This window comes from Salvelinus alpinus, chromosome 25, assembly GCF_045679555.1.
Source record: "Salvelinus alpinus chromosome 25, SLU_Salpinus.1, whole genome shotgun sequence".
Taxonomy (NCBI): Eukaryota; Metazoa; Chordata; class Actinopteri; order Salmoniformes; family Salmonidae; genus Salvelinus; species Salvelinus alpinus.
This window is the reverse complement of record NC_092110.1, coordinates 21,167,228-21,193,953: the sequence shown is the minus strand read 5'-3', so window position 1 is coordinate 21,193,953 and position 26,726 is coordinate 21,167,228. Positions and strand designations below refer to the sequence as shown.

Sequence of the window (26,726 nt, the reverse complement as noted above, 5' to 3'; positions counted from 1 at the left end):
TGAGCACTTATGGGAGATTCGGTAGTGGCACCTGAGACAGCATTTTCCACCAACATCAACAAAACACCAAATTCAGTAATTTCTCGTGGAAGAATGGTGTCACACACCCATTTGTAGAATCTATACCAAGATGCATTGAAGCTGGCAGCTGGTGGTGGCCCAACGCCCTATTAAGAGACTTTATGTTGGTGTTTCCTTTATTTTAGCAGTTACCTGTACATAACCAGTTTGAATGTTTTAATATCAAGTCTGGGATTCATGTTGGCAGACAAAGGTAAATACAGATTTTCAAGTAAAGAAAGTTATACTATCTAACATTTAGTGTCAGATACCACAAGAATTTCTCTCTCTCTCTCTCTCTCTCTCTCTCTCTCTCTCTCTCTCTCTCTCTCTCTCTCTCTCTCTCTCTCTCTCTCTCTCTCTCTCTCTCTCTCTCTCTCTCTCTCTCAATATCAGAGGGCAAAAATTACAGTGGGAACTAAGTACAGAATCTATCAGAGGTGAAATAACATTCAGTAAACTTGTAATGGCTCAAAAACTGCTTACCTTTACCTAGTACAGTGCTCATTTTTGAAGATGCCGAAATGCACAAGGCCCTAAATTTGAGCTTGCATTAACTTAAAGTGGAGATTAGTCTTCATAAGGGCAGAGGGAAGGCGGAAAGAGAGCCCTGAAGCTTTTAAGCTCACAATAATCATGGTAATCGATACGGCCCAGAGAAGAGTTAAGGCTATGCTGCAGTCAGACTGAAACATGAGAATAAGCTAATATGGTTATTCCCACGCTCTGATGCGGTACCAAAAATTGAGTTACCAACAAATGCACATTTGTAAATATATGTGCATTTTTCATTGAGCAACGTTTTGGATTTGAACTTTTTTTTGTATGCTGCTAATCCCCTGAAGGCCTAATTGTCTCTGCGATGCTGTCACATACAGTGCATATTCACTGGGAGAATGGAGGAGAGAGCATCTCCAGAACAGAGCAGCGCTGTAGGCTTTACTTGAAAGCCTCATAGATGTTGACTTCACAGCCCAAGCAGAGCAGCACTGTGTTAGAAGAACTGTGGAAACTAGGCCATGGAATCCCATTACAGACACACTGACCAGGCTCTGACTGCCTGGGACTATGGTTACAGATGGTGGTTAGAGAATAATATGATTTAGCCAAGGTACTAAGGTGCAAAATCTGATCTGGGACACATCAGAATCAGATTTAGAATCAGAATCACCTTTATTCACCACGTACATTTACACATACTCAGAATTGTACTTGGTAATATGATGCTGCTAGTGATAGAAAACATTTAATGTTAGAGACAGAATACAGACAACAGAGTTTAAACAAAGTTTCAATACATTATATTCAATTAGATAGAGTGAGCATAGAGCTATAAGCGAATGTGCAGATATACAAATGTACAGTGGGTATACGGTTGATATACAGTGGATGTACAAATGTACAGTATCAGTATGAATATACTGTACATTTTGTGATAAGCCCAATGTGTTCTGTTTGCTGAATATCACTGGCTAGACTACAGTTTGATCTGGAGCTACTGCAACTTAACATGCAGCTTCTACAAAAGGCACTGTATTCTGTGCCAAGACGGCAGTACAACTGTTTCTCCAATGAAATGTCTGCAACACTCATATGAACTTGTGCACAGCAGGATCCATCTAAACGTGCTTATGCTTTATGCATTATATTAGGTGATTTTTAATCTCTACATTTCAGCTCACTCTGGTTTAGGTAAAAATTGGCCAACATTACTCAATATCACATTTAAGGGATGGGTTATCTCTACTATGAAACTTGACCCCCAGAAATGACGGGCCTCATTTCCACGGTGTGACAGGAGCATCAGCAAACACTACTGCTCTGGGGAGACTTTGACATTTCACATTTCCAAGTCACATATTTGCCTTTTTCTCTCTTTCGTGTCCTTAATTCCTGGTGCATTAACAGCTTACCCGTGTTTTGGAGAGAAATATTCCAATTCCTTTCCTGAAATATGTCCTTCAGCAGGGGCCTTTGTAGAGGGAAATTACAAGATAATTGGGATGTTCAAAGTCCTGAGGCAGGTATTGCCAAGCCGTTCGCCTGCAAACTAACTCACTGAATTACAAGCAGCTGTCACGCTCAGATAGTACTAGCAGAGAGAGAAACACAGAAATGACATTTCACATCATTTTGAAATATAGTGGCAGGATATTAGATTACAAAGCATGGCTCATGTCTCAGTGGGTAGAGTCTTCAATAATGCAGGGTGTGTATTGGTCCAGTAGCAAATTCCACCTCCACTGACATTATAGTTTGTTATTTTTGTTCTCCACTGAAGTAAAATAATAAAAGATGCATAAGCAACTATACATTTGAGCATTTGGTTACTGCTGTGCTGCTGGACGTAGCCAGCAATGGATAGGGAATGCTATCCGCAGAGACAATCATACTATACAACACTGAGTGGGGCCAGGATGGTAGAAAAGATAGCTAGCTATATACAGTTGAAGTCGGAAGTTTACATACACTTAGCTTGGAGTCATTAAAACTCATTTTTCAACCACTCCACAAATTTCTTGTTAACAAACTATAGTTTTGGCAAGTCGGTTAGAACATCTACTTTGTGCATGACACAAGTAATTTTTCCAACAATTGTTTACAGACTAATTATTTCACTTATAATTCACTGTATCACAATTCCAGTAGGTCAGAAGTTTACATACACTAAGTTGACTGTGCCTTTAAACAGCTTGGAAAATGCCAGAAAATTATGTCATGGCTTTAGAAGCTTCTGTTAGGCTAATTGACATAATTTGAGTCAATTGGAGGTGTACCTGTGGATGTATTTCAAGGCCTACCTTCAAACTCAGTGCCTCTTTGCTTGACATCATGGGGAAATCAAAATAAATCAGCCAAGACCTCAGAAAAAAATTGTAGACCTCCATAAGTCTGGTTCATCCTTGGGAGCAATTTCCAAATGCCTGAAGGTACCACGTTCATCTGTACAAACAATAGTACGGAAGTATAAACACCATGGGACCAGGCAGCCGTCATACCGCTCAGGAAGGAGACGCAGTCTGTTTCCTAGAGATGAACGTACATTGGTGTGAAAAGTGCAAATCAATCCCAGAACAACAGCAAAGGACCTTGTGAAGATGCTGGAGGAAACAGGTACAAAAGTATCTATATCCACAGTAAAACGAGTCCTATATCGACATAACCTGAAAGGCCGCTCAGCAAGGAAGAAACTACTGCTCCAAACCTCCACAAAAAAGCCAGACTACGGTTTGCAACTGCACATGGGGGACAAAGATCGTACTTTTGGAGAAATGTCCTCTGGTCTGATGAAACAAAAATAGAACTGTTTGGCCATAATGACCATCGTTATATTTGGAGGAAAAAGGGGAATGCTTGCAAGCCGAAGAACACCATCCCAACCGTGAAGCACAGGGGTGGCAGCATCATGTTGTGGGATTGCTTAGCTATAGGAGGGACTGGTGCACTTCGCAAAATAGATGGTACCATGAGGCAGGAAAATTATGTGGATATATTGAAGCAACATCTCAAGACATCAGTCAGGAAGTTAAAGCTTGGTTGCAAATGGGTCTTCCAAATGGACAATGACCCCAAGCATATTTCCAAAGTTGTGGCAAAATGGCTTAAGGACAACAAAGTCAAGGTATTGGAGTGGCCATCACAAAGCCCTGACCTCAATCCCATAGAACATTTGTGGGCAGAACTGAAAAAGCGTGTGTGAGCAAGGAGGCCTACAAAACTGACTCAGTTACACCAGCTTTGTCAGGAGGAATGGGCCAAAATTCACCCAACTTATTGTGGGAAGCTTGTGGAAGGCTACCCGAAACGTTTGACCCAAGTTAAACAATTTAAAGGCAATGCATCCAAATACTAATTGAGTGTATGTAAACTTCTGACCCACTGGGAATGTGATGAAAGAAATAATAGCTGAAAATGTAATTCTCTCTACTATTATTCTGACATTTCACATTCTTAAAATAAAGTGTTGATCCTAACTGACCTAAGACAGGGAATTTTTACTAGGATTAATTGTCAGGAATTGAAAAAAACTGAGTTTAAATGTATTTGCCTAAGGTGTATGTAAACTTCCGACTTCAACTATATTATAACTATAATAAATCTTCCAACCAACATTGCTCATTTATTCAAACATTAGACCATCCCCCCGATCACACAGACAGGCTACAGAGCTGTGTTACAGGGAGGCGGCGGCTGCTGCATGTAGACAGACAGGCTACAGGGCTGTGTTACAGGGAGGCGGCGGCTGCTGCATGTAGACAGACAGGCTACAGTTCTGTGTTACAGGGAGGCGGCGACTGCATGTGGACAGACAGGCTGCAGTTCTGTGTTACAGGGAGGCTGCGGCTGCTGCATGTAGACAGACAGGCTACAGGGCTGTGTTACAGGGAGGCGGCGACTGCATGTGGACAGACAGGCTACAGGGCTGTGTTACAGGGAGGCGGCGGCGACTGCATGTGGACAGACAGGCTACAGGGCTGTGTTACAGGGAGGCTGCGGCTGCTGCATGTAGACAGACAGGCTACAGGGCTGTGTTACAGGGAGGCGGCGACTGCATGTGGACAGACAGGCTACAGGACTGTGTTACAGGGAGGCGGCGGCTGCTGCATGTAGACAGACAGGCTACAGGGCTGTGTTACAGGGAGGCTGCGGCTGCTGCATGTAGACAGACAGGCTACAGGGCTGTGTTACAGGGAGGCGGCGAATGCATGTGGACAGACAGGCTACAGGACTGTGTTACAGGGAGGCGGCGGCTGCTACATGTAACAGATCCTATTATAAAACACTTGTTTTCACTCTCTGATTCAATCAAAGAGCCTCCCTGGCATCAAATACCTCCAGGCTTATTTGTGGTTATTAAAAGGCCATTAGAGGATAATAATGGGGACAAGTGGCCCTGCAGGAAGATGAGGACACGGTGACAAAGGACAGTGCCACTGACACCTTCCCCTCTGTCTGTCAGGAGAACGAGGAGCCAGCCATGCCCCGGGCCCCAGGGAGGGGACAGACACAACCTCATCTGAGGTGAGCGATGCTAGTGACTCCAGTACCCTGTGGCTCTACGTGATGAGGCCCCTCTTTCCTTGTCACATGAGTTGCTGCTCAGCCTGTTCAATGCGGTTTGATTATCAACCATACGAGTGTGCAGGAACAAGACAGTTTGTGAAAGTGGGTAGAATGTCACCTCGCAAGGAAATATGAGGTTGTAAAACATTGTTCTGAACTCATTATTGAATCCAGTGTTAGTGGGTTTTCTGAAAATAGTAGGTTGCTCCTTTCTCTCCCATATACTGTAAAGCACATTCTGCACATTGGTACATTGGTCCTGATGTTTTCATGTTGCTCTCAGACAGCAGAGTGGGTTAGTAATAGTATCTATATGTCACTGAGGAAGCCAGTGGAAGCTTCCCCAAGTGATGCACTGGTACGGCTCTTTGGATCTCTCAGAACAGGCATTTTCAATTTGTTTCCCTGTTGTCAGCGCAGCATCCTCTCCTCTTAAGAGCTTGTGAATGTTCTAGTAACACTCTGGAGGGCCAAACATAGGATACAGGTAACAGGCACAGTGCTGCATAGAGGAGGACTGTCACACTCTGGGGGAAGGGAACGGGACCCCATAAAATCTAACAAGGCAACAGCCACGACAGATAATCTATGTGTGTTTCAAAGGTCAAGGCCCTTACCTCACTGATTGTCTGTGTGCTCCTAGAAGATGGAAGACGGCATCATTTTGGGATGTGGCAAGTGTGTATTTTTCTATGACAGGGACTGCAACGATGCAGTGTTGTCAGATTGTGCATGGTTCTTTCTCATGAGTTGAATTATGAACAGATGCCTTCATAGGTGACACAAGGAGAAAAAAGAGAAAACCCCTTTAAATCAAGACGTTGGTAAAATGATTAGGATTCGATGGAGCATTTGGCACACACACACACACACACACACACACACACACACACACACACACACACACACACACACACACACACACACACACACACACACACACACACACACACACACACACACACACACACACACACACAGAGGCTAAATAAGCATCTGTTGCTGGATGTGTGTGTGTGTGTGTGTGTGTGTGTGTGTGTGTGTGTGTGTGTGTGTGTGTGTGTGTGTGTGTGTGTGTGTGTGTGTGTGTGTGTGTGTGTGTGTGTGTGTGTGTGTGTGTGTGTGTGTGTGTGTGTGTGTGTGTGTGTGTGTGTGTGTGTGTGTGTGTGTGTGTGTGTGTGTTTTAATGGTTCAGGATAAGCAGTGGGGGTGGCTCAACCCGAACCGACATTCCTGTTCAGTTTTCGGTGTATCCAGAGAAGTAATCTCATCGTCCCTGACCAGGAAACAAACTTAGCTTCATTTAAATACTCTTTGCTGTTATATTAACCCTTTTGATACCAATGACCTGTTAGCATCCAATGAGCATCAGGAATACATTGACAATACATCTTGATGCAAAATGATCATTATAACACTGATTACAACAAACATAAGAAAGGATTGTTAGGAGGAAATCAGGCTGCCCCTGTTTTGTGTGTTAGTAGTAATGACATGCTAGCTAGAGGAAAGGCATAGCCAGGTTTGTCTCTGCTGTGAAGATACCTTCTGTACAGAAGTAACTGATCAGTAGTCGTTTCAGTAATAAGGAGAGCGAGATCAAATTTGTTGACTTCCATCTGTTCCAGCAAACCAAATCCTTCAAGGAGTCTGTCTATTAACACAAAAAATAGCATTCTCTGCCCTTTGTTTGGCATGGCACCCTGCCTGTCCTCCCTGTCAAGACTGCCTTAGCACTGTAGCGAACGGGACTCGCATGTCCAGTCATCCCTCCTGCACCATAAGGTGGAGTGGACTCTGTAATGAAGGAATAGAATTCCTCCTTCTCTCACACAAGGAACAAGCCTGTGGGCTCATGTAGATGTGTAGGTGAGTCAGATCAAGGCCTAAAGAAACATCCCACTAACTTACCATTTTTTTTGTCACCATAACAACACAAATGCAGATTGTAGGAGACCCTGATGCGCTTTCATGTCAGCGTTGCAAAGTCAAGAATGAATTAAACTTTATAATTTTAGCTTTATAAAAATAAAAACGTACATGCATGTTGTATTTTAATTTCTGCTAGAAATGAGAAATCAGACTTGGATTGGATATAAAGATGTTGAGCTACCACACAATGAAAATAACAACTGCCTATAACCATTTCTGACTCAGCTGTTGTGAGTACTTTGTCTAATAGCAGCATTCATGTTTAACCTCTCAGCCACCCCAGATGGTTGTTGCTATTTATGTTGAACACATCACGTCAAAGCGTACTCATCCGAACCACCATGGCCTTCCATCACCCCTCCTCTCCCAGACAGTGCTAATGATGACAGAGAGTGGGCTTCAGCGACTGCAGCAGCTAAATGGTTATCAGTACAGAGGGGCTGTGATCATCTGATGCCCACACAGAGAATCTATCTGTGTGCATCTTCCCTTTCCTTCTCAAAATAGAACAGTTCTATCCGGGGTTCTCACTCAAGACAGCCACCCTGTTGTCAAACACTCTGTTGTCTTATAGCACTTTCTCACATTTCAGTAGCTTGGCTTTACCTAACTAACTCTGGGTTGTTGTTTTTGTCGCACTGCTTTGCTTTATCTTGGCCAGGTCGCAGTTGTAAATGAGAATTTGTTCTCAACTGGCCTACCTGGTTAAATAAAGGTGAAATAAAAAAAATACCTCAGAAACAGAGGGAAAGAGTGCAGATGGATGCAACTTAGAAGTGAGACTGACTGTGATTTTAGGTCAGATGAAGGACACATCCACATGTTGAAGTGGTGAAATGTAAATAAAAAATGACTTCCTTGCAGTCATTTACAAATCTCTCTGACTGTCACCATGTTGCAAGTGGAATAACTTTTTTAAGTGCCTACCAAGCAAATCTGACACACCCAGTACAGTACCAGCAGGGCAACTCTTCCTCCTAGTGCAATATATTGCTGTTGATCTTTCAGACAGTTGTAGGGCTGCCACCAATCTCACCTCTAACTCATCTTTTGTATTTGATTGCGCCAGATCCAAAAAGGGTTCACTATAGCGTTTCTTACCCAGTTACCAAGCAGGGCTAAAGTCAGGGCACCTTATTAGACCACAGACCCTCTGGAGTCCTACTGGTACTCAGGATGTAGATGGTGTGAGATTTGTTTGTTTGACCTATGTGCCTCGAAGACTAGCTGTTGTTTTCAATAGATGTTGGACTGCGGTTTTGGTGAATGAGATCCAAATAAATGGCTGTGTTGGTCTTGATATAGGGTGTTATTGGGCTACTTGTTTCTATCCTGAAATTGCTAATGCTTTTCAAGGACATTCGTCATTGCAGATAATTGAAATTAGTCACTATCTATGGGCCACTTAGTTTTAAAAGTGCACCATTCATTCTGACTGAGGGATTCGAATGTGTTTCTGTGTTGTCTGCACTCATGTCCTTAGCAACCCATTGAGTCTGTAACAACAGATAATTGCATGGGAGGATCTTTTTCTGTCCCCCTTGTCTCACATTGAGAGAGGTATAACCTGGCGAGTCACTCAGGGAAGAGGACGGTCAAGGGCTTCTCTATATCTGGTCCATATGTTGTTGACAGAGTACATTCAAGCTGTAATATTTCCTATTCCCTGCTTCATCCTCTGCTTTCTACTGACATTTGTATTGTTTCTCTGTTTTTCAAAGGGACTACTGACTAGATTATCCCTCTCTAATGGCCTGATGGGTAATTGTAAACTGAGTATATCTGGCTCTCTTCCCATGCAGGGAAGTGTATTGTGTATTCTTGTATATTTCTGTGTATTTTATTCCTTTTGTGTTTTTATTTTCTTATTTTTTAACTCTGCATTATTGGGAAACAGCTCATAATTAAGCATTTCACACTTGTTGTATTCGGCGCATGTGACAAATAACATTTTATTTTATTTGAATTCATCAAACTTTTAATTGTTCCGTTCCCCTTCTCTCTATGCATGTTGCCATGGAAACTAGAGACCATGTAGACCCTCCCCTTATTTCCCATTCTTCCACTACACTCCTATAGTCTCTTTAACAAGAGAGCTCCTACTGTCCCATGCAGGGAGCTCGACCTGGACCATGCAGGGAGCTCCAACTGGAAAAGCATGGAGCTCCAACTTGACAAGCAGGGAGCTCCAACTGGCCCAAGCAGGGAGTTCCAACTTGACAAGCAGGGAGCTCCAACTGGCCCAAGCAGGGAGTTCCAACTTGACAAGCAGGGAGCTCCAACTGGCCCAAGCAGGGAGTTCCAACTGGACAAGCAGGGAGCTCCAACTGGCCTAAGCAGGGAGTTCCAACTGGCCTAAGCAGGGAGTTCCAACTGGCCTAAGCAGGGAGCTCCAACTGGACAAGCAGGGAGTTCCAACTGGACAAGCAGGGAGCACCAACTGGCCTAAGCAGGGAGCTCCAACTGGACAAGCAGGAAGCTCCAACTGGCCTAAGCAGGGAGTTCCAACTGGCCTAAGCAGGGAGTTCCAACTGGACAAGCAGGGAGTTCCAACTGGACAAGCAGGGAGCACCAACTGGCCTAAGCAGGGAGTTCCAACTGGCCTAAGCAGGGAGTTCCAACTGGCCTAAGCAGGGAGTTCCAACTGGCCTAAGCAGGGAGCTCCAACTGGACAAGCAGAGAGCTCCAACTGGACAAGCAGGGAGCTCCAACTGGCCTAAGCAGGGAGTTCCAACTGGCCTAAGCAGGGAGCTCCAACTGGCCTAAGCAGGGAGTTCCAACTGGCCTAAGCAGGGAGCTCCAACTGGCCTAAGCAGGGAGCTCCAACTGGCCTAAGCAGGCAACTCCCATTCCCATTAACACTTTGACCATGTTGGTTGTTGTTCTGAATCACACACACATTCACATTGGGACTTTTCCTGTGGATTTCAGGGTCAGTGGGACAGCAGGCTGAACAGCCAATCAAGTTGCAGCTAATTAGGTCTTATTCAGAATGCTGCACCTCTGGGCAGTTTACCAGGGTGGGCTCAGAATGTTGTTTACCAGGGTGGGCTCAGAATGTTGTTTACCAGGGTGGGCTCAGAATGTTGTTTACCAGGGTGGGCTCAGAATGTTGTTTACCAGGGTGGGCTCAGAATGTTGTTTACCAGGGTGGGCTCAGAATGTTGTTTACCAGGGTGGGCTCAGAATGTTGAATGCCCGCTGAGGTTACTGGCTGGAATGTTAACAATGAAAACTGCTGATGCCCGGCCTGTGGCAATGTGAATGTACTCCAGATGAACTGTCTGAGCAGAGTATGTGTCTCAGACTCACTCCTAAAAGTTTGACCTGTTGCTGTAACAATGTCTGAATGAGATGTTCATAAGACATTTAATTTTCAGCGTTCTGAGTTGTTTAGAAGAAAGGCTCAAGGGGTCACAGTCTTATCTGTGGAAACACGGCTGAGGGTTATTTTACGGAAGCCCCGTGCTTCACCCCCTCAAAGGAGTTCTCCAATGTTACAGTGAAGGATAATTTCCTCCTGCTTTGTGTGCCAACCTACAGTTAAACAACCACAACCCAGACTCTCATCAGAACAATTTGACAAGGACATGGTAGAATATGGATTGTCACCTTCAGGAAGCTTAAATCCCAACCAGGATTTGAGTGATTATGTTTTGTTTTCTCCACGCTGAAAGATCAATTGTTAGTGTGTTTGCAGTACAATCCAGGCTCTCCAGTGATCAAGAGGATTTAATGAGCTATGTTGGTGGAGGAAAAGGGCTTCAGTGAGGTGTAAAATGATCTCCTTGGTAACAGGAACATACTGTCATAAAACACTGAAACACACACATAAGAGAAATGTATCCTGTTGAGATATTCATAGGACTATTTCAAATACAAATCAAATCAAACTTTATTTGTCACATGCGCCGAATAGAACAAGTGTAGATTTTACCGTGAAATGCTTACTTACAAGCCCTTAACCAACAGTGCAGTTCAAGAAGAGTTAAGAAAATATTTACCAAGTAAACTAAAATACAAAGTAATAATAAAAAGTAACACAATAAGAATAACAATAACGAGGCTATGTACAGGGGGTACCAGTACCGAGTCAGTGTGCGGGGGTACAGGTTAGTTGAGGTAATTTGTACATGTAGGTAGGGGTGAAGTGACTATGCATAGATAATAAACAGAGAGTAAGGGGTGGGGGGGGGGGGTCAATGTAAATTATCTGCGGGAGCCGCCACCAAGGGTAGATGCCCACCCAGACCCTCCCCTATAGGTTCAGGTTTGCGGCCGGGAGTTTGCGGCCGGGAGTGAAGCTATAGGTTCAGGTTTGCGGCCGGGAGTTTGCGGCCGGGAGTGAAGCTGTTGAGGAGCCTTTTGGTCCTAGACTTGAAACTCCGGTACCGCTTGCTGTGCGGTAGTAGAGAAAACGGTCCATAACTTGGGTGACTGGAGTCTCTGACAATTTTATGGGCTTTCCTCTGACACCGCCTATTGTATAGGTGATGTACTTGGCCATTCGCACTACCCTCTGTAGCGCCTTACGGTCAGATGCCGAGCAGTTGCCATACCAGGCGGTGATGCAACCGGTCAGGATGCTCTTGATGGTGCAGCTGTAGAACCTTTTGAGGATCTGGGGACCCATGCCAAATCTTTTCAGTCTCCTGAGGGGAAAAGGTTTTGTCGTGCCCTCTTCACGTCTGTCTTGGTATGTTTGGACCATGATAGTTTGTTGGTGATGTGGACACCAAGGAACTTGAAACTCTCAGCCCGGGGCCTTCAGTGAAGATCCCCAGTCCGGGGTCTCTGGCGACGGTCCCCAGTCCACAGCCTCCGATGATCCACGGTCCGGTTCTACAAAGGCGGAGGGATCAGCGTAAAGAGGGGGGGGGGGGGGGGCGTCCAGAACCAGAGCCGCCACCAAGGGTAGATGCCCACCCAGTGCGCATTCATAGCCCAGTGCGTCCTGTGCTAGCTTCCCGCACTTGCCGGGCTGGAGTGAGCATCCAGTCAGGAAGGATGGTGCTTCCTCTCCACACTCGTCCTGTGGTGCGTGTCATCAGCCCGGTGCCACCTGTACCGGTCCCACGCATCAGGTCTCCAGTGCGCCTCCACAGTCCAGTACGGCCTGTGCCTCTTCCCCGCACTCACCCTGAGGTGCGTGTCCTTAGCCCCGTACCACCAGTTCTGGCACCACGCATCAGGCTTCCAATGCGCTTCCACAGTCTAGAGCTTCCGGCGACAGTTCCCAGTCCAGAGCTTCCGGCTACAGTACCCAGTCCAGAGCTTCCGGCGACAGTACCCAGTCCAGAGCTTCCGGCGATGGTCCCCAGTCCGGGGTCTCCAGCGACGGTCCCCAGTCCGGGGTCTCCAGCGACGGTCCCCAGTCCGGAGCCTCCAGCGACGATCCCCAGTCCGGAGCCTCCAGCGACGGTCCCCAGTCCGGGGTCTCCAGCGACGGTCCCCAGTCCGGGGTCTCCGGCAAAGATCCCCAGCCCGGGGCCTTCAGTGAAGATCCCCAGTCCGGGGTCTCTGGCGACGGTCCCCAGTCCACAGCCTCCGATGATCCACGGTCCGGTTCTACAAAGGCGGAGGGATCAGCGTAAAGAGGGGGGGGGCGTCCAGAACCAGAGCCGCCACCAAGGGTAGATGCCCACCCAGACCCTCCCCTATAGGTTCAGGTTTGCGGCCGGGAGTCCGCACCTTTTGGGGGGGGGGGGGGGGTACTGTCACGCCCTGACCTGAGATATCTCTGTTTTCTTTATCTTTTGGTTAGGTCAGGCTGTGACTAGGGTGGATTACGCTAGTTTTTGTATTGTCTAGGGGTTTTGTATTGTCTAGGGTTTTTGTATGTCTAGGGTTTTGTAAGTCTAGGTATTTGTATGCTTATGGTGGCCTGATATGGTTCCCAATCAGCGGTAGCTGTTTATCGTTGTCTCTGATTGGGGATCATATTTAGGAAGCCATTTCCCCTTTGGTGTTTGGTTGCCTGTCTGCACTATTTCATATAGCTTCACGTTTCGTTCGTTTTGTTGTTTTGTTATTTTGTTCAGTGTTCTTTCTTTAATAAAGAAGAATGTACACATACCACGCTGCACCTTGGTCCGATTCATACGACGAACGTGACAAGTGAAGACATGCTTTGAGTACACATCCTGGTAATCCGTCTGGCCCAGAGGCTTTGTGAATGTTGACCTGTTTAAAGGTTTTGTTCACATCGGCTAATGAAAGCATTTCTGTTTTCAACCCATTAAACATGGTTGATATATCAGCTGTATGTAGGTATTTGGCCTTTCCAGTCATTGCTGGGGCTGCTGTAGCTGTCACAGTGTCTGTCCTTGGTGGAACGAATCCAGGAGAGGCTCCCTAACACCCGGCACCCCCTCATCATGACCAGGCCTGCAGCAGCCCCCCTCTGGTCCATAGAGGGTACAAGGAGACCCTCTCCACCAAAGCAGCTGTCATTCACACCTGCATCCCCAGAGAAGAGCAGCTAGAGCCAAGCTAGACATCAGCTTGCTATTCACACAGTGTGATGCCTGGCTGGTCCTAGGAATAAGGGGGGTGGTGGAGGGTTGGTTTATTTAAGAATGCTCACAGCCAAAAGTCAGTTTGACTTCTTGCCTAAAAGTCACATGCTCTATATACAATTCATTGTGATGGCTTGGACTGTTGGAAAGCATACACAAATCCAGCATATGAAGACATCCAGAGCAAGTCAGAAGAATGTATTGGGACCAGTGAACTCTCACTGCACTGAGGTTACACTTATCCGATACTCACTTTATGTTTCATATTGTTGGGCTCTGTTCATATGTTAATTGTCTGTTCATATGTTAATTGGGCAGTAAAGAGAATATCATTCATGTAACGGCAGCCTTCCTCCTCTTCGTCTGAAGAGGAGGTGTAGCAGGGATCGGACCAAGACGCAGCGTAGCTCGTGTTCAACATGATTTAATAAACAAGACAAAACTGTGAACACTTACAAAATACAAAAATAACAAACGTGGCTTACCGATACAGCCCTATCTGGTGCATAGAAAACACAGAGACAGGAAACAACCACAAAATCCCAACACACAACAAGCCACCTATATATGATTCCCAATCAGAGACAACACAAAACACCTGCCTCTGATTGAGAACCATATTAGGCCAAACATAGAAACAGACAAACTAGACACACAACATAGAATGCCCACCCAGCTCATGTCCTGACCAACACTAAAACAAGCAAAACACACAAGAACTATGGTCAGAACGTGACAATTCAGCAGAAAGTAGGTTAGAAAACAGTCTTGAAAAGTTCTCAGATTGGCCATTATGACTTTCACAGCCATAAAGGTCTTTGAACAATGACCAGTGTGTCTGTGGTGATGACGGCTGTTGAATCATTAATGCTCTATTACACCCTTCTACATTTTTTATCAAGGTCTCATTTTGGGAGACTTTCTGCTTTTATTAGCTTATTATTAGCTTGTCTGGCACCATTTATGGATATAAGGTAGTTAGTATTAGTCACAATTGGAGTATGCTCTTGTCCTGATCGGTATTTCAAAACGTTCTGGTAAATGGACATGTATTTCATCTCATCTCCATTGATAGACACAGTTGAAGTCGGAAGTTTACATACACTTAGGTTGGAGTCATTAAAACATGTTTTTCAACCACTCCAGAAATGTATTGTCAACAAACTACAGTTTTGGCAAGTCGGTTAGGACATCTACTTTGTGCATGACACAAGTAATTTTTCCAACAATTGTTTACAGACAGATTATTTCACTTATAATTCATTGTATCACAATTCCAGTGGGTCAGAAGTTTACATACACTAAGTTGACTGTGCCTTTAAACAGCTTGGAAAATTCCCCAAAATGATGTCATGGCTTTAGAAGCTTCTGATAGGCTAATTGACATCATTTGAGTCAATTGGAGGTGTACCTGTAGATGTATTTCAAGACCTACCTTCAAACTCAGTGCCTCTTTGCTAGACATGAGAAAATCCAAAGAAATCAGCCACAAACAAAATTATAAATGGCAGACCTCCACAAGTCTGGTTCATTCTTGGGATAGTACACAAGTATAAACACCATGGGAACATGCAGCAGTCGTACCACTCAGGAAGGACATGCGTTCTGTCTCCTAGAGATGAACGTACTTTGGTGTGAAAAGTGCAAATCAGTCCCAGAACAACAGCAAAGGACCTTGTGAAGATGCTGGAGGAAACAGGTACAAAAGTATCTATATCCACAGTAAAATGAGTTGTATATTGACATAACCTAAAAGGCCACTCAGCAAGGAAGAAGCCACTGCTCCAAAACCGCTATAAAAAAGCCAGACTACGGTTTGCAACTGCACATGGGGACAAAGATCGTCCTTTTTGGAGAAATGTCATCTGGTCTGATGAAACAAAAATAGAACTGTTTGGCCATAATGACCATCGTTATGTTTGGAGGAAAAAGGGGGGCACTTGCAAGCCGAAGAACATCATCCCAACCGTGAAGCACGGGGGTGGCAACATCATGTTGTGGGGGTGCTTTGCTGCAGGAGGGACTGGTGCACTTCACAAAATAGATGGCATCATGAGGCAGGAAAATGATGTGGATATATTGAAGCATCTCAAGACATCAGTCAGGAAGTTAAAGCTTGGTCGCAAATGGGTCTTCCAAATGGACAATGACCCCAAGTCTACTTCCAAAGTTGTGGCAAAATGGCTTAAGGACAACAAAGTCAAGGTATTGGAGTGGCCATCACAAAGCCCTGACCTCAATCCTATAGAAAATGTGTGGGCAGCACTGAAAAAGCGTGTGCGAGCAAAGAAGCCTACAAACCTGACTCAGTTACACCAGCTCTGTCAGGAGGAATGGGCCAAAATTCACCCAACTTATTGTGGGAAGCTTGTGGAAGGCTACCCGAAACGTTTGACCCAAGTTAAACAATTTAAAGGCAATGCATCTAAATACTCATTGAGTGTATGTAAACTTCTGACCCACTGGGAATGTGATGAAAGAAATAAAAGCTGAAATAAATCATTCTCTCAACTATTATTCTGACATTTCACATTCTTAAAATATAGTGGTGATCTTAACTGACCTAAGACAGGGAATTTTTACGAGGATTAAATGTCAGGTATTGTGAAAAACTGAGTTTAAGTGTATTTGGCTAAGCTGTACGTAAACTTCCGACTTCAATTGTATCTCCCAGTCATTGTTTCAACTGAAACGACTGTTTGAGGTAGAAACTACAGTTGGGAATCTAAGCCACACAGCATATACAGTACCGTAAGTCCTGGTAGTGTTTCTGTGTTGATAATAAGTTGAGCAGTCCACTGTAATGGCCTGCCAGGGAGCGTCACAGGGTGGCTGGCTAAGTAGCCACTGCCCTGACAGCAGCATGGGCCCTCAGTAACCTCACAGATAAGAGGGACGGATGACAATGGGCCCCAGCAGACACACACACAGGCACACACACACATACCTCTTCCCCGAATGCCGTTAATAGAGCTCAGTGTGGAGGGGCAAAGTACTGTTATCGCCAGCTAGCAGGAATGTTCCGCTCTCAAAAGCCCTTCACAACAAGATGCAAATACCATTAGCTTCCACAGTGAAAAGATACTGCTGGTTTCTGTACCCCTGCTAAGTACTTCATGCCCACTGTCATCCTATGGGGAGATAATTAGTTATTTTCAAACCTGTTATGGAGTTCAAGGTTAATTATTTAACAAGAACAAAATAACCAAATCCTTTTACTGTTGTCTCTCTCGGGGTGTGTGGAGTGGCATTGTATTGCAGCGAATGGAGGTAATTTCATAACTTATTTCCATTGTTTTCTCTCAAGGTATTTGTATTCAGACACAGGAAGACAGTAAATCTGGTTGGACTGATAGTGACGTTCTAAAAGATAAGAATGTAACTGTACTGTAAAATCCTTGTTTCTTCTCTCTGAAAATACAGAGTTGATGTGGTGTGGTATCTTAGTGCTCCCTCTCTCTCTCTCTCTCTCTCTCTCTCTCTCTCTCTCTCTCTCTCTCTCTCTCGCTCTCTCTCTCTCTCGCTCGCTCGCTCGCTCGCTCGCTCTTTCTCCAACTGCACAGTCTGTGTAAAGAGGCAGTCATTCGATGAGAGAATTATAATTGTCTTGCCTCACTATTCCTTCTCTTCTCCACTGTCTGAAACATTATCGGACTATTATTAAATCCATACGCATCTAAAATGTATTACTCAGGTTTATTAGATTCATGACTTGAGTGTCTGAGTCATCTATTTAATATTTAGCCAGTTGGCAAGGAGATAATTGCCTTCGATTGTGAGGCTTGCAGAACAGTAAATATAGAAACTTATACTGTTTTCGTAACACTCCTTCTAGCCAGAGACGGACCTCTGTCTTCTCAACACTCCTTCTAGCCAGAGACGGACCTCTGTCTTCTCAACACTCCTTCTAGCCAGAGACGGACCTCTGTCTTCTCAACACTCCTTCAAGCCAGAGACGGACCTCTGTCTTCTCAACACTCGTTCTAGCCAGAGACGGACCTCTGTCTTCTCAACACTCCTTCTAGCCAGAGACGGACCTCTGTCTTCTCAACACTCCTTCTAGCCAGAGACGGACCTCTGTCTTCTCAACACTCCTTCTAGCCAGAGACAGACCTCTGTCTTCTCAACACTCCTTCTAGCCAGAGACAGACCTGCTGTCTTCTCACCACTCCTTCTAGCCAGAGACAGACCTGCTGTCTTCTCACCACTCCTTCTATCCAGAGACAGACCTGCTGTCTTCTCAACACCCCTTCTTGCCAGAAACAGACCTGCTGTCTTCTCAACACCCCTTCTTGCCAGAAACAGACCTGCTGTCTTCTCAACACTCCTTCTAGCCAGAGACAGACCTGCTGTCTTCTTACCATTCCTTCTTGCCAGAAACAGACCTGCTGTCTTCTCAACACTCCTTCTAGCCAGAGACAGACCTCTGTCTTCTCAACACTCCTTTTAGCCAGAGACGGACCTCTGTCTTCTCAACACTCCTTCTAGCCAGAGACAGACCTGCTGTCTTCTCAACACTCCTTCTAGCCAGAGACAGACCTCTGTCTTCTCAACACTCCTTCTAGCCAGAGACAGACCTCTGTCTTCTCAACACTCGTTCTAGCCAGAGACGGACCTCTGTCTTCTCAACACTCGTTCTAGCCAGAGACGGACCTCTGTCTTCTCAACACTCCTTCTAGCCAGAGACGGACCTCTGTCTTCTCAACACTCCTTCTAGCCAGAGACAGACCTCTGTCTTACATTTAATTTTTTTTTTTACATTTTAGTCATTTAGCAGACGCTCTTATCCAGAGCGACTTACAGTAGAGTGCATACATTTTATTACATTTTTTACATACTGAGACAAGGATATCCCTACCGGCCAAGAGCAGACGCTCTTATCCAGAGCGACTTACAGTAGAGTGCATACATTTTTATTACGTTTTTTACATACTGAGACAAGGATATCCCTACCGGCCAAACCCTCCCTAACTCGGACGACGCTATGCCAATTGTGCGTCGCCCCACGGATCTCCCGGTTGCGGCCGGCTGCGACAGAGCCTGGGCGCGAACCCAGCCCAGCCTGGGCGTGAACCCAGAGACTCTGGTGGCGCAGCTAGCACTACGATGCAGTGCCCTAGACCACTGCGCCACCCGGGAGATAACTTATACTTATACTGTTTTCGTAACACTCCTTCTAGCCAGAGACGGACCTCTGTCTTCTCAACACTCCTTCTATCCAGAGACGGACCTGCTAATGGGTCTACTGAGTTATGATTGTTGCTCTCACCAGGTCATCAGACCAGAGACACAATGGTTGTAGGGGCAGGTTGTTGAAATAGTGACCAATGTTTGTACTTGTTGCGAAACCACCTATTCTTATTTATACTGTCCTTGGCCTGTTAGTTGGGATTGGCCAGAATACTGCACATCTCTATGGTTGTCGTTGTGAGGGCAGAGATACACAGTACTGAGGCATGCCGTGCAACTGCAACCTGCTGCAACCACTTAGGAGAGGAGGCAGTTGGCTCTTGGTGCGCTCGCTCAGAGATGAATTTCTGAGGCTAAGGAGGCTGCTGGAACATGCATATGTGTCTGTTTGAATGATGGATGAGAGGAGAGGGAGAGAAGGTGGTCAGGAACATGCTGGAATGGCAGTGGCACACAACTGAGAATTGCGTGACTTTATCACTGTCCCCTATAGGGCTCTATACAAATGGCTGATAAAGAGCGTTTTCTGATTGTTGCTGAATATTGATGGTAATGAACGAGTCGATCCATGCCATCTCCCATTTAACAGTGCAGATAAATACAGATGACCTTTCTGAGATGGTGAAGCTAACGGAGCAGCCAAATCAAATCAGCTTTGCACACAATCAGGCCTTTGAATTCATCCAAGCATAATCGTCTTTGTTACAGTCAGTCAGTATGTGGGTGTGTGTGTGTCTGAGTCTTGAGCTGTGAGCACGGTGCGGCCGTGCCTAATTTTAGGCTGCTGTTGTGTGATGTGGTGGGGTGCTTTCTGCCTGCAAGGAGTTTGAGGTGTGATGTTTATCTTATCCTCTGGGGAATCGCTCTCACAGCCATCTTCAATGGGCCTAGTCTCCCCATTGGTGGGCCTTGTTACCGTGGGAATTGTGGGGCTGGATAAACAGACCCTAGATTTCCACATTAGAATTGGATTGTTTTATGAAACAATTTATCAATTTATCAATTAATCAATTAAAATTAATCATTTTAATGGAGAAACTGTGGATGGTTTGGTTTGTGCTCTAACCCTGATCACTTTTGTTGTGTCTCCTCTCCCCGTTAGATTGAAGATGTCATTATGCGGATACAGGATGAGAAGGCAGGAGGGGTGGCCATCCGAACTGTCAAGAGCTTCCTGTCCAAGATCCCCAGTGTGGTATCAGGTGACCAGCTGTGTGTGTGTGTGTGTGTGTGTGTGTGTGTGTGTGTGTGTGTGTGTGTGTGTGTGTGTGTGCGTGCGTGCGTGCGTGCGTGCGTGCGTGCGTGCGTGCGTGCGTGCGTGCGTGCGTGCGTGCGTGCGTGCGTGTTGTCTCATACAATAAGAGAAAGCAGAGAGAGCAGACAGAGAGTCAGAATCATTAAAGCAAATATGACCTTTCAGGCTCATTTGACTTGCTGCCTCTGCAGATGGGGACAGATGAGGCCGTCTGGCACTGACATTGTAGAGAGTGGCTGGTTGTGTGTTTTATGACATGGTTTTAGGGGGCAGTGTGAGTGACTAAGACTGTTCTGGCTGGTGTGTGTATGTGTGTGTGTGAGTCAACAGAGTCAACAGTAGCCATGGGGCTGGGGAATAGGAGAGGAGGGGGGGGGGGGGGGGGGGGTCCCAGTAACGTTGCTCTGAGTGTGACTCACCCCCTCACGTCTCTTTAGGCCTGCTGGGCTCACGCTTCACTCTCCCAGTCTCACTCCTCCTCACATTATGCCAAATATGTTGCTGTCCAGGAGTTAGAGAAAAGATGGTTACCTGGTTTCAAATCAAATTGTTGTGCTTGGCCATACAGTCGTGGGTGAACAGGGAGTACACCCCTGAGGGGCCCCGGTGTTGAGGATCAGCGTGGCAGATGTGTTGTTGCCTACCCTTACCACCTGGGGGAGGCCCGTCAGGAAGTACAGGATCCAGTTGCAGAGGGAGGTGTTTAGTCACAGAGTCCTTAGCTTAGTGATGAGCTTTGTGGGCAGTATGGTGTTGAACGCTAAGCTGTAGTCAATGAATAGCATTCTCACATAGGTGTTCCTTTTGTCCAGGTGGGAAAGGGCAGTGTGGTTTCCTGCCTATTGTTAGACCAAGATCACATTGTTCCATTTGGATTGTTCCTGCAAACACATACTTAGCTATGCCACATTTAGCCTTAGCCAAGGGCGTTGTAGCTGTGCTGTAAGCTAAAAGTAATAGATTGTTGAGGGGAGACCTGTTAACTATTGCAGCTGTTGAGTAGAGGCTTTCTGTGTGTGTACAATGCCATTTCATTGTCCCTATCAACCGTTCTTCTGCTTTGAATACCAGGAGCAGACATTGTGCAGTGGCTGATGAAAAACCTCTCCATTGAGGACTCAGGTATGTCTGCTATGTACATAGCCAACCTGACTGGGATTGACCCCTGTTGTCAGTCTCCATTTTTCTCTACTCAGCGTTAGTCTTCTCTCCTGTAGCTGAAGCCATTCATTTAGGGAGCCTGATCGCTGCCCTTGGCTACCTCTTCCCGATCTCCGACCACGTCCTCACTCTCAAAGATGATGGGACCCTGTACCGCTTCCAGGTAAGCTACCATGGTAACTTCAGGCACCAGTAGACGTACCATCCTTACACTCTTAGAAAAAAAGGGTTCAAAAAGGGTTCTTGGGCTGTCCCCATAGAGAAACTTTTTTTTTCTTATTTTCTACATGGAACCAAAAGGATTCTCAAGGGGTTTTATGTGGGGACAGCTGAATAACCCCTTTAGGTTCTAGATAGCACCTTTTGTTCTAAGAGTGTAGTGGTCCCAAACTGGATTTACTGTCCACACCACCATCCATAACATGAGTTTTGACCATAAATGATCCTGTGCACTGTCCAGAACAGTAGCCTCAATACCTTGTGGCTGGTCACTTTACGCTCTAAAGCAGAGAGAACCAGGGGAGAGTGTTCTAACAGAGTAACTGAATTGAGAGATTCCTATAGTCTGATCCCCAGTATCAGGTCAAGTGTTGTAATTGGTCTGGACTCACTACCCTTGTTCTCTCCCTTAACCCGTGGGTAAATCACTACAGATATTATCACTATATTATAAATATCAATAACAATTTTGATATTATAGATGATATCAGTTGGAGAGGCACAATGTACAGTGTTGCGTATCTACTCACAGCATCCCACAATCTGGCATTGCTGTTCAAATCAAATGTTATTTGTCACATGCTTCGAAAATAACAGGTGTAGACTAACAGTGAAATGCTTACTTAAGGGCCCTTCCCAACAATGCAAAGATAAAGAAAATAGAGAAATAATAGAAAATGTATATCACATTATAATAAAAGTAATAGTAAATACACAATGAGTAACAATAACTTCAATATATACACGGGGTCATAGTACCGAGTTGAGGTAATTGAGGTACCCCTTTACTTTTTCCACATTTTGTTACGTTACAGCCTTATTCTAGAATGGATTAAATAGTTTTTTCCCTCATCAATCTACACACAATACCCCATAATGACAAAGCAAAAACAGTATTGAGACCCTTTACTCAGTACTTTGTCGAAGCACCTTTAGCAGCGATTACAGCCTTCTTGGGTATGAGGCTACAAGCTTGGCACATACAATATGTATTTATTTCTATTTTATTTAACTATTTGGGGAGTTTCTCCCATTCCTCTCTGCAGATCCTCTCTGGCTCTGTCAGGTTGGATGGGAAACGTTGCTGCGCAGCTATTTTTAGGTCTCTCCAGAGATGTTTGATCAGGTCCGGGCTATGGCTGGGGCACTCAAGAACATTCTGTCACGCCCTGACCTTAGAGAGCCTTTTTATTTCTCTATTTGGTTAGGTCGGGGTGTGATTTGGGTGGGCATTCTAGTTTTTCTATTTCTTTGTTGGCCGGGTATAGTTCCCAATCAGAGGCAGCTGTCTATCGTTGTCTCTGATTGGGGATCATACTTAGGCAGCCTTTAAAAAAAAAAATATTTCTTTATTTCACCTTTATTTAACCAGGTAGGCTAGTTGAGAACAAGTTCTCATTTGCAACTGCGACCTGGCCAAGATAAAGCAAAGCGGTGTGACACAGGAAACAACACAGAGTTACACATGGAGTAAACAATAAACAAGCCAATAACACAATAAACAAGTCAATGACACAGTAGAAAAAAGAAAGTCTATATACAGTGTGTGCAAAAGGCATGAGGAGGTAGGCAATAAATAGGCCATAGGCACGAATAATTACAATTTAGCAGATTAACACTGGAGTGATAAATGAGCAGATGATGATGTGCAAGTAGAGATAGTGGTGTGCAAAAGAGCGGAAAAGTAAATAAAATAAAAACAGTATGGGGATGAGGTAGGTAGATTGGGTGGGCTATTTACAGATGGACTATGTACAGCTGCAGCGATCGGTTAGCTGCTCAGATAGTTGATGTTTAAAGTTGGTGAGGGAAATAAAAGTCTGCTACTTCAGCAATTTTTGCAATTCGTTCCAGTCACTGGCAGCAGAGAACTGGAAGGAAAGGCGGCCAAATTAGGTTTTGGCTTTGGGGATGATCAGTGCTGGAACGTGTGCTACGGGTGGGTGTTGTTATCGTGACCAGTGAACTGAGATAAGGCGGAGCTTTACCTAGCATAGACTTATAGATGACCTGGAGCCGGTGGGTCTGGCGACGAATATGTAGCGAGGGCCAGCCGACTAGAGCACACAGGTCGCAGTGGTGGGTGGTATAAGGTGATTTGGTAACAAAATGGATGGCACTGTGATAGACTGCATCCAGTTTGCTGAGTAGAGTATTGGAAGCTATTTTGTTGGTCCAATCCATCTCTAAACGAACGTGACAGAGGATCCCACCACCAAAGGACCAAGCAGCGTGGCCAGGAGGAGCAGACATCCTGGGCCCGGGAGAGAAAGGAGGATCAACGGCGACTCCGAAGTTCACGACCACGACGGAAGCCCGAGAGGCAGCCCCCCAATTTTATGGGGGGGGCACACGAGTTGGTCGGCGAAGCCGCGGGGCGAGTCTGAGAGCGAAGAGGAATATTGGGAGAGACTGAGCGAGGAGTATTGTGGGATAGTTGAGGGGAGTGATAAGGTAGAGTGGATGGTTTGGTGTCTGGAGCAAGGCAGTCGCCGTGATGAGCGTGGGACCAGTCAGGCACCATGTTTTGCGGAGATACACAATGTGTCTCCAGTGCGCATCCACAGCCCGGTGCGTTCTGTGCCAGCTCCTCGCACTTGCCGGGCTAAAGTGAGCATCCAGCCAGGACGTGTTGTGCCGGCTCAGCGCTCCTGGTCTCCAGTATGCCTCCTCGGTCCAGGATATCCTGCGCCGGCTCTACGCACTGTGTCGCCAGTGCGCCTTCACAGCCCAGTGCATCCTGTGCCAGCGCCCCGCACTTGCCGGGCTAAAGTGAGCATCCAGCCAGGACAGGTTGTGCCAGCTCTACGCTCCAGACCTCCAGTGATGATCCGTGGCCCGAAGCCTCCAGTGACGATCCATGGCCCAGAGTCTCCAGCGACGGTCTGCAGTCCAGAGTCTCCAGTGACGGTCTGCAGTCCAGAGTCTCCAGCGACGGTCTGCAGTCCAGAGTCTCCAGCGACGGTCTGCAGTCCTGAGTCTCCAGCGACGGTCTGCAGTCCAGAGTCTCCAGCGACGGTCTGCGGTCTAGAGCCTCCAGCGACGGTCTGCGGTCCAGAGCCTCCAGCGACGGTCTGCGGTCTAGAGTCTCCAGCGACGGTCTGCAGTCCAGAGTCTCCAGCGACGGTCTGCGGTCCAGAGCCTCCAGCGACGGTCTGCGGTCCAGAGTCTCCAGCGACGGTCTGCGGTCCAGAGTCTCCAGCGACGGTCTGCGGTCCAGAGCCTCCAGCGACGGTCTGCGGTCTAGAGCCTCCAGCGACGGTCTGCGGTCCAGAGTCTCCAGCGACGGTCTGCAGTCCAGAGTCTCCAGCGACGGTCTGCGGTCCAGAGCCTCCAGCGACGGTCTGCGGTCTAGAGCCTCCAGCGACGGTCTGCGGTCCAGAGTCTCCAGCGACGGTCTGCAGTCCAGAGTCTCCAGCGACGGTTTGCAGTCCAGAGTCTCCAGAGAGCCTTTTTATTTCTCTATTTGGTTAGGTCGGGGTGTGATTTGGGTGGGCATTCTAGTTTTTCTAGTTTTTTGTTGGCCGGGTATGGTTCCCAATCAGAGGCAGCTGTCTATCGTTGTCTCTGATTGGGGATCATACTTAGGCAGCCTTTTTTCCATGAATCAGAGAGGTGTGGGGGGCTGCCATAATCGAAATACATGTCTTCGGCGCCCGGGGAACAATGGGTTAACTGCCTTTCTCAGGGGCAGAACGACAGATTTTTACCTTGTCAGCTCGAGGATTCGATCCAGCAACCTTTCGGTTACTGCCCAACGCTCTAACCACTTTACCTGCCGCCCCTGTTTTTGTTTTGTTCTATAAATTAGTAAAAATGTCTAAAACCCTGTTTTTACTTTGTCATTACAGGGTATTGTGTATAGATTGATGAGGAAAATATTAATTTAATCCATTTTCGAATAAGGCTGTAACGTAACAAATGTGGAAAAAGTCAAGGTGTCTGAATAGTTTCCAAATGCACTGTATATAACATATGCAGTATATTTTTTCCTTAATAAACTCAGCAAAAAAAGAAACGTCCCTTTTTCAGGACTCTCAAAGATAATTTGTAAAAATCCAAATAACTTCACAGATCTTCGTTGTAAAGGCTTTAAACAATGTTTCCTATGCTTGTTCAATGAACCATAAACAATTAATGAACATGCACCTGTGGAACGGTCGTTAAGACACTAACAGCTTACAGACAGAAGGCAATTAAGGTCACAGTTATGAAAATTTAGGAGACTAAAGAGGCCTTTCTACTGACTCTGAAAAACACCAAAAGAAAGATACCCAGGGTCCATGCTCATCTGCGTGAATGTGCCTTAGGCATGCTGCAAGGAGGCATGAGGACTGCAGATGTGGCAAGGGCAATAAATTGCAATGTCCGTACTGTGAGACGCCTAAGACAGCGCTACAGGCAGACAGGACGGACAGCTGATCGTCCTAACAGTGGCAGACCACGTGTAACAACACCTGCACAGGATCGGTACACCCGAACATCACACCTATGGGACAGGTACAGGATGGCAACAACAACTGCCCGAGTTACACCAGGAACGCACAATCCCTCCATCAGTGCTCAGACTGTCCGCAATAGGCTGAGAGAGGCTGGACTGAGGGCTTGTAGGCCTGTTGTAAGGCAGGTCCTCACCAGACTTCACCGGCAACAACGTCGGCTATGGGCACAAACCCAACGTCGCTGGACCAGACAGGACTGGCAAAAAGTACTCTTTACTGATGGGTCGCAGATTTGTCTCACCAGGGGTGATGGTTGGATTTGCATTTATTGTCGAAGGAATGAGCGTTACACCGAGGCCTGTACTCTGGAGCGGGATCAATTTGGAGGTGGAGGGTCCGTCATGGTCTGTGGCGGTTCACTCGCGTCCGATGTGTCACAACATCATCGGACTGAGCTTGTTGTCATTGCAGGCAATCTACGTTTGCTGAAATGAACGCAGTTGACAGTGAGAGGACGTTTCTTTTTTTGCTGAGTTTATATTTATATTTTCATTATTTAGTTATTTGTACTTTTTTTTTTTTGCTGCCTCTTGGTCCACCCTCGGGCCTGGGCCCAGGGGCTTCAGCCCCAGGAAGCCCCTGCATTAAGCCGGCCCTGCATGCATTGTGACATTCAGCACAGTGTGTTATACTGTAGTGGAGGCTGAATGGTCCCTGGTCCTGCTGAAAAGCTCCAGAATAATGAGTCACTATGGCTGGCTAATCCCAGCTAGGAGCAGCTCCCTTTGGGAAGCGCTAAGCTGGCAGTCCTCTCTTCCTCTGCACTTTTCTCTGTCACTCACCCATCCCACTTCTCCCCCAATCTACCGGAGAATCCATTTATGC

The 26,726-nt window shown here is 46.1% G+C and overlaps 1 protein-coding gene across 4 annotated transcripts in view; it reads left to right on the top strand.

Annotated features, from left to right (window-relative positions):
• The window catches only part of LOC139553608 (regulator of G-protein signaling 6-like), a 65,544-nt gene that overhangs the window by 20,574 nt on the left and 18,244 nt on the right, over positions 1–26,726 (top strand). For 2 of the 4 annotated variants that reach the window (XM_071366129.1, XM_071366128.1), the window contains exons 3-5: positions 19,867–19,966; positions 21,091–21,141; positions 21,222–21,343. In XM_071366129.1, the coding sequence (XP_071222230.1) occupies positions 19,867–19,966; positions 21,091–21,141; positions 21,222–21,343 (273 nt within the window). The remainder of the gene's footprint in view (positions 1–19,866; positions 19,967–21,090; positions 21,142–21,221; positions 21,344–26,726) is intronic. The other 2 variants (XM_071366131.1, XM_071366130.1) reach the window with 1 other exon arrangement.